Here is a 12460-nt window from a genome sequence, read left to right on the forward strand (position 1 = left end):
AATTGTTGGAGTAGTAGGTTGCTCTCACTAGACTGCTACTTTGTTGTTGTGGATGGCAATAATAGTTACCCTGAATATTAAATACAAGAAATAAGCGTAGAAACAAGAAACAGATTTCAAAATCACTGTAATGTCTCTCCGTGCCTTTGTACTTCTGTGATGCTGATCTTAAAAGAGAAAGGAGTACAGTCTGTTATTCTGTACACCCCAGACACTTGTGAATTCTTCGTATCTCTGACCGGAATGGTAGCATTACACACAGTTTCAGTGCTACCCTTTGTGGAGCAGCTCCAAAATAGTGGTGTTACAACTGCCATCCACAGGGCTCAAGACATTTCCTAAAATCAAAATAAATTAGGCATACTTTTGCTTTCTATGTTTTGTTCAGATGTTGGAGGAGAAATAAGCTTGAAATCAACAAAAACTATCAAATCAGCATCTGCAGGCCGTGTCAGTTTTAAAGACAGGAGTTTATTTTTCCATATTTATTTATACGCACACATATACACACTAACACAATATATATATATAAATAAAAATAATATGTGCAAAACGTGAGATGTTTCAGTTATTTTTTTATTAATTATTTTAAGATCTCTTATGCTTTCGGTTGCTTTATGTTTGTATAGATTTGTGAGAATTTTCAACTCATTGAGCAAGTTTTATTCATGGCTAACTTGCTTACAGAGTAAAAATAACTATCAAGAAAATGCTTTTCAGATTCCTTTATAATGATATTTTCATTTTTTCAAACAAGTTCATGTATTCTGATTTTTCTGCGGTCATCTCAAAGGTCTCAACCGGGTCTTACAAAAGGCAAGTCTATGAAGTGCCTTCAGGAAAACAGCTTGTGGACCAGGCTGTGATTGACAGAATAACATGGGCTACTTGGACAAGGTAAATGATTCACACATTTACACCTGTCAAAACACTTGTAACTTCCAGGAGAAGCACCTAGTGTTTAAGAACATATTTCATCCCTTCATTCAGTCAGATATTTTCTTTTAACGCACCCACCTGCTCTGGCCACAGATCAGGTAAGTACAGTACAGCCAAAGGCAGTACATAGCAGATTCCCTTGGTAGAACATGACTTGTTTGACTGGTGAGGATGTCTGGTAAAAACTGATCTCTCTAATGTGTGCCTTCCAGTTTCCTCTGTATCTCTAGCTTCCTGTGGTGTATCTTTAGCAGCAGCCTCAGTAGTTTTTCATTGCACTGTGCAAATTACTTGGATACTGCACTATTTGCTTTAAAACAGCAATTCGGGGATAAGAGTACAGGGGAAATTAAAACATCAAAACATGAAAAGACAATACAAGATTGTGATAATTCAAGTTTTATTTACACTGTTATACTAACGGTATCTATATATTAAAGTTGCTATTAATATTTGCATATTAAAAGGTGTACAGAACTACTTTAAAATACCTTAAAGTTATTTATTTAATTCAAAATAGACTTAGAAATTACATGAAGAATGATACCATATTTTACTTTTATTTCTCATTTAAATAATTTATTTTATATTCCATGCAAATCTGATTTCTTGTGCCTTACTTTAGGCTCCTATGCCTGCTTTCAATTATTGTCCTGATCAGTACACTCAGACAAAAATTCAGAATAAATGCTTGAAAGTTTTCCACATATGAACTGCTTAAAAAATAATAATCCTGAGTATTTGCTGCAAGACATGACTAAAACTACAAGCTTTTCAAAGCGCTCTGAAAAACTCGTTTTGCTAGCTTTCTGTTTTCTGTTTGGTTAATCCATTTTTGTCATCTCTTTGATATGAAAACAAGAAACCTGTGTTTTCTGACCCAGTTGAGTATGCCTGAAGTAAATCATTGCTTTCCGAATGTAGTGTACTGTGCTCTGATTTGAGGGGAAATAATCATAGAAAAATTCCCAAATCATTCACCTGTTAACAAATGATAAAATGCTTGTTTCTGTGTGTTCTTGGAAGTATGCATATACATTGCAGGCGCAGAGCTGAATAAAAAGCAACTTTTCACAAGGCTTTGCAAAGGAAGTCTTCTATAAGTTTGTCTTTTGGAATCTTAAGATAATTATGTTTTCTGTTAGGGACAATTTCTCTCAGTCTCATTATAATGAAGAATATTCACTGGACTCAAACTTTTCATCTCATTGATATGAAAATATTACAGAATCAATAAAACATAGTTATAATGAGAATATACAAGTTTTTATTTTCCAAAAGCTGAAACTTACTCATCTAATGGTTATGATGTGACATTCTATTTTTCTTTTTTTTTTTTTTTTTTTTTTTGGCAAGTGCTTTACTAGACAGGATTAGTACTACTGATTTCACCTCTGCTTCTTCGTGTTGTCATGGGCCATGTTAATTGGGGAATTATATCACTGAATCAGTTTCAGAAGCAATTATGGAATGATACAAAAATTAATTACATAGTAAAACCTATATGAGATGTGTATGTGTAAGAATAAAACGTAAGAATTACATTTTTACAAAACCAGTTACAATATGAAGCTGCTATTTCCTGACTCTATTGTGTTTGCTGTAGTTTTCAAAAGAATCTCTTGCTCTTCTGTTTCAGTGTGCTAGGGGATGAAGTAATTGGAATCTGGTCCAGGCATGCTGAAAAAGCTGATGTAAACTGTGCCTGTGTCTCTCACTCGGGAATCAATCTTGTAACAGGAGATGATTTTGGCATGGTCAAACTGTTTGACTTTCCATGTCCTGAAAAATTTGTAAGAACCTGTTTTTGCATCGTTACAAGTACTGTTGGTATTATGGTCTTGTATTTTTTCTCTAGAAGACGTATGATGGAAATACTTCCTTCTTTAAATTTGTAGCTTTTTAGTGCATCTACGGAACTTTAGCTCTGTAGTTTCATAAGCATGCTTCACCTCGGAGTTTCCCTACCATTTCGTGCAGTAGCTCTTGCTATAAGCTCTTGTAGGTGTTAGTATCATCTGCCAGTCTGTATTAGCATAGTGCCTTCATACCGAAAATCCCAGAGTCCTTAGTTTTATTTATCCACATCTCCAGTCTCCACTTGACAGATGAGGAGGACAGCTGGTAATTTTAGTCCCATCTGTGTATTTCCATGGATGAAGAGTTTACAGATTTTTGGCTAACAGTAGCACTGTTAATTTTCAGGATTTAAGACTGCACATTGTAAGCTGCTTACTTATAATGAAAATAATTTTTTCAGTGGTAGGAATTTTACACAAAATTTAGAGGTTAATCATGTGACAAGATACAGCTCATTTTATTGTGTTAGCTTGAGCATTGTTCCCAGTTTGCAGGTGCTGTCTCATTTCGTGGCAATTTAACCTGCATTGCAGCTCAATAGCAGTTCCCCTTCAAAGGATCTTTCATGTTTGAAAACCTATGTAACATTCTGAGTGGTGTAAATACATGATGCAATAACAAGGTAGATAAAAAACATGCAAGCCTTGTATGATTTAGGAGGACACAGGCTATCTATACTCTCTCATATTATTATTGTGGTTTTTTTCAGGCAAAACACAAACGATTTTTAGGTCACTCTGCCCACTTAACTAATATTCGATTCACAAGTGGAGATAGATACGTGGTCAGTGCTGGAGGGGATGACTGCAGGTATGTATCCTTTCCATTATTGTCAAAAAGTACACAGCAGTGGATATGGGCAGTCCATAACAGTATAAAGCTCAAGTTCAGAGATTTCATCTTTTTATCTGTGTGCTTGTTTTTCTGTTTGTATATAAAGAAATGGGTATTTGCAACAAAATAAACAGCCTGGATGTTAGTATGAATTGTTAAGATTTAATAAATTAAAATGTTTGTCTGTATTCAGACCGTCCTGCTTTTAACTGAAATTTTTCTTTTAACAATATTGTAATCTTATATCTCATTTTTACTATCTTTTTGAAAACACAGCTTATTTGTTTGGAAATGTGTGCATATGCCTCATTGAGAGAGACATGGAGACTTGCAAAGAGGACACTGCATGAAGTACCAGGCATGAAATACCCAGGATTGCAATGTGACATCCTGCTGTGCCCTGCATGCTTAAGAAATGGTGCTGATCCAAGACACAGAGCAATCTGTCTCTGAAAGACAAGTATCTAGATTCGGTCAGAAGGATGGACTACAACACTGAGGCAGTTAGATTTGCTTCATTATCGGATAATCCGGGTTTGTATTTCATTCACTGCCAGATGTTGAAAATTAAATATGTGGAGAAAAGGAAAAAGTGAATTGTTAATCAATGTACAGTTTCACAGTAAGATCCTGGGGTTTTGATCAAGAGATGTTATTTCTGACCTAGTGCTGTACATTGATCTGTTTTCAGCATGAATGTTTCTCCTTTACATTTTGGGGTCTGAATATCATGGGGAAAAAAAAAGAGTATTCTGTATTTTATTACTGAAAGAAACCATATATTAACTCTTAAATATATAGTATTTTAATAAATTTAATTATTATAGTAGAAATTATATTTCTATGACTGGTCAAAAGGAAACATCATTTGGTGAACCAGAAAATGAGAGCTGATTCCTTAGAACTGAAATATTTCTGTATTTAGAGGCCTGGGTCACAGTCATGTCTGGTGAAAGCCGTTGGATATGCATGATCTTCATGGCTAATTTAGTGTTTTTGTTGCACTTAAACATTAAATTAGTTCTGTGAGCAAAAATAGATTTGCTCACTTTGCGAGTGCCTTGCCCCACAACCTAAAAGTCTAACTCCAATTTTTGCCTTGTGAATAGAAGTATTCTCAGTGGAAGAGAGATAATTGCTGTGTTACTTGACTGGGCTGTTAGCCTCTATGCTGGAAATGTGGACTAGGGTGAGGGTTTTATAGTCTTCGTAATCGATAAAGCTTGGGATGTCACCAGTTGCAAAAATAGAATTTCATAGCAATATGAATTGATTTTATTTTCTCAGCATCATAGGGGGGATTCAGAGAAAATATAAACTTTCCAGACATTATATTTTGTACATTTGAACTTTTTAACAGAGTTAAGACTAGCCGGGAGAGGTCTCTACTTGGATTTCTCTCATGATTGTAAAAAATGTCCAATCATATGCTTCTTTAAATGGACCTGCTGTCACCTCTGGCGTAAGTGCATTTATTCTATCTTGCAACATAACTAAGACTCAAAGTTGAAAAAACATTTCAGTGATAATGAAAACCCGAACAAAGCTGTATTTTGGGTACAAGTGAGGAAGATTTCATCAGCTGTTTGTCTAAGTCATGTCGTAGAGATGCATTACAGACTGAACCTGTTTTTTAATCGGTGCAGTTAATTTTCGTGCAGCATAGAAGGGAAGCCGAAGTCACCAATTATCGGCACTACTCTCATAAGGACATTCTGCTGTGAACATAAAGCTCTTTTTCTCTGTGTAAGCCAGCATCGCTTTAACAGTGGCATTTGTTTAGGTCAGTCAGTAGGCTTTGATATGACTCACCTCTCACGTTCTCTTGTATCACTTAAGGAGGGATGGGAGGGCTTGTGTATAGAAGGGGGAGAAAAGTTCATGGGAGCCAGACTTCCATGCTCTCCTAGGTCCAAAAATCCTTGTTATGTGCTATACAAAGCTAGTTATCCAACAGTCTTAGATAATATATTTTATACATCAAGCTATAACAAATATTTATTTTAAATAAGTTGAAGAACTAAACAATTATTAGGTTTCTCAGCGTGGTGGTTCTTAGCAAAGCCTTGCCAGTCATGCAGCTGCTATTCCACAGGAGCAGAAACTCTGTGCATTCGGTCATGAGTGTACAGGGAGATCTTGCTGGTAATGTTTTTGACTTTAGGGGAGCTGCATATGAGAACTGAGATTAGACCTGATCTGTCTCATAACTTTGTTGCCTGCCTGCTTCATATGAAAATTAGTATCTGGTATTTAAATCTTATCTATGCCAGAGAAATTAGCTGCAGTATGCTACGCTATAGCTGTGATTCTATCCCTATTAAACACATCTGTGCAGGACTTCTTGACTTGGAAGTAAGATTTGTCCTGCCTCTATTTTTAAGTTGCCTTTCATCTGTTCAAGTCGGATGGCTGTTAAGAGCTCCCTCGTAGCGTGTTGTACTCGGACTGCCAGATCAAAGTCCAGATTTTTCTGCCTCTGAGTTTTCCCCTCAAAATCCTAGACTCAGTGTCTCACAGCCTCCTGATCTTCTGTAGGACTTCCCCCAATGAAGGAGGTATGTGGGCTATGAAGAGGTTTGTTCCTCGGATCCCCATCACTGGTCATGTCCTCTTCTCCTCCCTCTCCCTACCCCCTTAATTAATGGTGTGCCTCTCCACTGATAATTTGTCCGTGGTGCTTTTGCCCTGAGGAATCTCAAACGCCACACCAGCGGTGAAGTACCAGAGGAGCTGCTGGGCAGGTTGCAGCGGGGCTGCCCTCGGCGGGGCAAGGCTGATAGCTGCAGTGCGCAAGTCTGAGCCTCCGGATCTCCCTGCTTCTTCGCTCTCTTCCAAACCTCACCGCTGCCATTAAGGGCTGGGATGGGAGCTGGAAGCTGAGGAGCTCTTTAAAAACAAAACTACCAGCCTTGTTCCTTCTCCTGCAGCCAGTACTGGTAGCTAGTATTTTCCCTGGCAAACTACTCAGTGGTTTGCCCGGTAAAATGGGGTCAGCCAGCTGGGAAAGGTCATGAACATTGAAGACAGGAGTGAGTAGTCTCAGTTGCAGGTTTTATCATGAGTACAATTTTTGTAGGACAAGCTGCAATTCTCTGCTGAAAAGAACAGCTGGCTGTAGGCATGGTTAAAGATGACAACTTTGTGGGGTTTTTGGTCTTTTTGGCTGTGATGGTGCTTGTTACTGTGCCTCATTTGCTGTTTACATTAAATACTACTGTAGTAACTTGCTAATTGTTGCCACCCGTGCTTCAGGCACGGGAACAGACTGCCTGTTTAGGTAGGCAGTGGGAGCTCGTGGCTGGTTGCTCAGCAGAAAAGCCAGAAGATGACACAACCCCATAGGATAGGTCAGGGAAGAAGTTGGAATGTGGAGGAACTAGTGACAGCCTTTTGTTTGGAAGCATCAGAGAGAAGAAATGTGGGCAGGAGGGCTCTGTCTGAAGCTGGAGGAAGCCTTTTCTGTGATTATACAGCACCAGAGAAGCGGAGGCAAAAGCTCTTTGTATAATTTAATCACTCATAGTGGATGATTTTGATTTTGCTCTTCAGCTTAATTGTCTAACTCTTCTTCTGGCTGGCAGCAAATGTGCATCTTTGGGATCTTTAGAGTCAGCAATATGTTCTATAATATAAGAAATAAACTGGAGAAATGATTTGATAAAAGCAAAATGACATTTCACTTAAAAAAAAATAAATGTCCCTTGAAAGCTATTTAAATGTGCTTAGAAAAAAAGAGGAGAGAAGGAAAATCCAGCTCCTAGGAGCAAACAAATTAAAAATAAACACATTTAGATCTGAAAATGGCTGTAGTGCAGGAATTGAGGAACACAGTTAAGGTTAGGTCAGTGAGAACAAATTAGCCAAATGTATTGAATCTTTTAGACTTGAAATCATCTTTTTATTCTGAAGGAGGCAGTCATTGTATATGACTTTCTGACTTTAATAGAGAAGGCAAGGGATGGTGTAAAACCAAAGATAAAGCATTTCAGAAAATTAAGGCTTCTTTATCACTTGTTGACAACTGAAGGAAAGTTACACGTTTGGAGCAACTTCTGACTTTGCTCAATATCAGAGTTTCGATATTAGCAAGATTTATTTCAGAATAATTCTGAACTTCCTACAAATCGGGTTAATACTGACCTGGAATTGTACCATCAGAAAGCAGACAGATTGCGGACAAGTGATCTCCTGGATCTGGAAACTAGATCAAAATAAAGGACTTGAATATCAGGAGCAGACTTTGATAGCATTCTGGAGGGGCTTAGTTTAAAACTGTGATCCACTTCTCAGCTGCTGTCTGAACCCACTATTTGACATGTGAGTTTCCCAAGGCAAGCAGTGCCCTGCTTTCAGCAAGCCCTGAGTGTCCGCCTGTGCAGCACCTCACCTGCTTTCTCGATTGCACCCAGCAGTGCTCAGGTCTTCACTTGCACATTGATTTCACTCTAGACTTACTCGTTGGAGTCCCTTATTGGACTTGCTGCACATGGCGTAGTAGTGTGACAAGCGAAGGATCTTGGTTTCAAGTACAGTTCTTACATGGGCAAAGGTACGTTGCCCTGTGTCACTATCAGTGTCACAGATGTGACAAGCCTTAACCTTTAAAGATTTTTTTTAAATTCTGTTAGCATAAGCTATGGGCAAATGTTATCTTGTCGGTGTTTTGGACAAAGTCAATTGTCCTGTAGACTCTACAGAAGGGGAAGTAAGGTTGCAAGTCACAAAACAAATTGCCACATGGGTGATTTTATGTCACTAGTTGTATTGCATTTGCATATTCTTTTGTTCTCATGGTTTTCTTACGCTTCCTCACAGTCTGCTGTTTTCCTAAAGTGTATAGCACCATTCAGTTTTCACTCATGTGGACAGATACGTGAGCTTGCCAAAGCCTGCTCTGCGTTCTTTACACAGCCACTGTGGTGTGGTTAGACCAAGCCTGTTTCTTCAGTTGTCTCCAGCTTCTGCTCTTCAATTAACTTTGACTTCAGACTCAAACTCTGCATGGGTCATTTCAGAAAATAATATGCATAAAAGCCACAATAGGTTTTCTTGCCAAAATCATTCATAAGTAACTAAAAATTAGCAGGTGGGTTTGGGGGGGGGGGGGCGGTTCTCCAGTCTACTTGATGCTAGAACAGGTAACCATTCACCATACCCTTCTCAGGTTACCAACCGCATACCAGTCAGAACTGCGATCTGGTTTTTTGTTAACTGTTAATCCAGCAAACCAACTAATTCACTTTTTCTTGCAGGGGGGAGACAGGGCAGGGGGTGGAGAAAAAAAGGACATGAAACTTGTGTTCCCTTTTCCCCACTAGTGTGAAAGAAAACGACAGGGGAAAAAAATGTGTTAAGGTCTGACCACAGTGACAGTAGGCAATTCTCATAATTTCCCCTTCTTTTTGAAATTACGGAACATAGGATGGAGGAAACAGTAACAGGAAACCAGTAAATTTAAGCCCAAAGAAAAGGAGAAGGAAAGGAAAATAAAGGGAAACAGGAAGGAATGCTCATAAATGGGCAAAGGCAGAACCAAAGAACCAGCACAGGTGCGGGTGGGTGGTGAGTTCATACCTATTTCTGGCAAATACCATTTCAAATGGGAAGTATTCAGCGGCTGGTTGTGGAGTTTAGGGACTGGAGAGCAGTAGGGTGCTCAAGGAAAGGCTGCAGGCAACTTTGTTCGGTCTGGTTTTGGGAAGACGCAGCTGCTCCCTTTCATTGCTCTTTCTACTTCCACACCTATGAGACAACTATTTAGTGCTGAAGTACAGCAGCTAACACAGATAAACTGCTGTGGGAGTGTGTGCATGTCGGTAACAAAGAAAATACTGTAAATACAAAAATGCTGTGTAGTACTGAGAGCTCAGGTAAGAGTGTAAGGATGTATTTTAAAAAGCTACTCATCTTTCACACAGAAACCAAACACGGATTGTTTTAATAGGCCTCTTCTGATTTATCCGTATTTTAGTTTCCTGTGCAGCTGAGCTTAAATGCATTCTTTAAACAAAAAATATTAAACCAAAGAAATGTTACAATTCAGAAAACTTCATAACCAAGCTGTATCAATTACGGCCTCTTTCATTTCTTTGCTGTTGAGCATTATTCACCAGTTCTGTTCCCAGACATGCACAACATTTAAGATGACAGACATTAAAGCTACAGCCTCTATTTATTCCATTTAATTCAAGGTGTGATGGAGACAGGTATCTGGAGAGGGCAATTCAAATCATACCGGAGCTGAATTTTCCTTTGGTGGTTCCTTGCCTTAGGCCTCCAAATACGTAGGCCTATGAATTCATACAAGTAGAAATAAATTAGTAAAGTTCTTGATTTTATCCTGTAATAAACAGTTACAAAAGAAGGAAATAGCTGACTTAAAGTATACTTTATGTAAAAAAAATCCAAACTCATTACAGGTGCCGCTTAGACAACTGAACTGGACTTTTACCTGTAGCAACTCTTTGTAAGAAAAGTAAAATTTGTGTACAGATAGCTGGATTGATACTTCTCCACATGCTAGAGGCTGGTTGAGTCTGAGACATGAGATGCAGTATGTTGTTATCGCTTGGTTTGTTTGGATTTCTCTTCCAAAAGCCAAAATGTGAGCTTCCTGAGTTTCTGTTGCTTGTTGTGGGATAACGTCAAGACCCTACAAAGTTATTTTGGCCTTACTGCCCTTAGTAGTACGTATCTTGCTTGGTTTGAGCACAGATGTCATGTGAGAGCTTATTTAAACAAAAAACAGCCACCAACAAATCTCAGACTCTTTTTGTTTCTTAAAAGATATCCCCAAAATTATTGTCATGTTCGTTCCAGGTGTGCCTGATTCACACCGTTCTATGTTCTTAGAAGGCAGCTAGTTGTACCCACCTACGTAAGTGGGCCCAACATGACAGGTGTTTTAAACGAGAGGATTAACGTCATTAGTGCTTTACCAGTATTTCTAAGATGAATTCTTCTTTCGCAGGGGACAACTGCTGCTATCCCATCCTTGCATGTAACTGCAGCTTTCATAAAGCTAGTGCTGCCTTCGGCTGGTCTCAGTGAGGCTCAGGCAGGAGACAAGTGCTTAAGGAAAAAATGTGGATTACTGAAACAAGTATGGCATTGGTGGGTTCTGAAAGAGGGAGGTAGTAGGGGTGGTTTAGTTTCAGTCTTCTGCAGGATTGTAAGCCTTTTGGGGAAATCAAAGTTATTCATGTAATATCCTCCAAATACTCATTCATTAGCTTTTGCCATTACTCTTCTTGCCTTCCCCCACCGCCTTCCCACAGGAGCCCTTAACCCAGCTCCCCCCCTCCCAACCCCCAAATAAGTATTTTTTCAAGTGTAGTGGCTGTGAGAGGTCAGCCAGCTTCACCCACAGCTTTACTGTTACTGTAGTGATGTACAATATGAAGCCAATACAAAGCATTATTATGTTAACTTATTTAGTTGCAAATTCTTGACATTGGGGAGAAGGGAGGATCTCTCCGTGCCCAGCAGGTAACAAACAGGATATTCATTCTTCCCAAGCAGCAAAGCAGTTAAATACATTTTTCCAGCATGTTACTTAACATCTGAGTATGTGATGTTCAGCTATGGAGCTGTAGATGGTACTTCCATAATGCTATGATTTTTCCAAATACCAATACCACCCAGGACATGCACTGTACTGTATTCTTTAGGAATTTAACACATAAATATACTTTCTAAAGAAACTCCAAGCATGAACACAGGCACAAATTGCATGAAAGAAAAAAAAAAAAAAAGCTTTTATGTACTTTTGTGAAATGTTGGTGCTGTTGGGTAGTACTTTTCCACCTTTCTGGTCTATTTTTCCTTTAATTGCTACTACTTATCATTGTGTTGTGGGTTTAGGTGCAAAATAGCTTTTTTTAAACAAAAAGCAGTATCTGGTAATTATAAGCTTTGTTTATGCTTTTTAGTTCAGTTATGGGTATACAGCATATTGTATTAAGTAATGGAAAAGCTGCATTACTGATTTGTGAAGAAAGTTAATGCATTTTTAATGTAAAATTTCATATAAGAACATACTCAAGACCACAATGATCACTTAAAATAATGTAACAATCTAAGTAAATGCATTAGAACCATTCCCTTTGAAAATACATTTAGCTTTGTGGCTTGGTTTATTCACTTTTTTTTTTTTTTTAGCAGAGAAAAAGCAGCAGCTTGCCTTATGCTAAGCATTGTATGGTAGGTTATAAAACATCAAAGCTGTTGATATTCTGCAATGGGGGTAGTACGAGTTTTCTGCTGCCCTTACAAATGATTATGTTGTCATCTCACACTGAAAGGGAATGGTGGCAGCTATTTCAGAAAGGGACAGCTAATGAAGGCATTGGAAAATTCTATAGAAAAATACTATAACTTGCAGCCTTTCATCTGGAAATCCATTTCAGCATTGCTCCGTGCAACACCAGAGCACACCCTCTCCTCCTCCACTCCCCGTAAGGTCACCCTAGGAAAATATTTTACTGTAGTTCTTTAAGCTTAAAATCCAGTTGTCTGTTCAGATTTGTTGTGTTTCATTATGAGTGTGTCAGATAATCCCTCTTGCTTTAACAAAAAAAAAAAAAGGAAAAAAAAAAGAAAAAAAAGGAAAAAAAATATATATTAAACTAGTCCAAAGGTATGGTCATGTATTACTGTAATAAGGATCATGGTTTTAAGTGTACTCCATTTTGGTTTCCACCATGAACATCTAATCCCTGTAACAATGTTGTATGTTTGTTTAAAGTACATATATATATATAATTAAATGTCAGATTTTTGCATTAATTAAGATTTTTTTAAATTTGAATATGAACTTTGAGTA

At 38.1% G+C, this 12460-nt stretch overlaps 1 protein-coding gene across 4 annotated transcripts in view; it reads left to right on the top strand.

Moving 5' to 3' along the window:
• The window catches only part of EML5 (EMAP like 5), a 113834-nt gene extending 103450 nt beyond the window's left edge, over positions 1–10384 (top strand). For 3 of the 4 annotated variants that reach the window (XM_040600080.1, XM_040600079.1, XM_040600081.1), the window contains 4 exons: positions 794–897; positions 2579–2732; positions 3509–3609; positions 3910–10384. In XM_040600080.1, the coding sequence (XP_040456014.1) occupies positions 794–897; positions 2579–2732; positions 3509–3609; positions 3910–3946 (396 nt within the window). In that variant the 3' untranslated portion in view covers positions 3947–10384. The remainder of the gene's footprint in view (positions 1–793; positions 898–2578; positions 2733–3508; positions 3610–3909) is intronic. The other variant, XR_005828801.1, reaches the window with a different exon arrangement.
• Positions 10385–12460: the final 2076 nt, after the last annotated feature.

This window comes from Falco naumanni, chromosome 7 (genome assembly GCF_017639655.2).
Source record: "Falco naumanni isolate bFalNau1 chromosome 7, bFalNau1.pat, whole genome shotgun sequence".
NCBI classification, from domain to species: Eukaryota; Metazoa; Chordata; class Aves; order Falconiformes; family Falconidae; genus Falco; species Falco naumanni.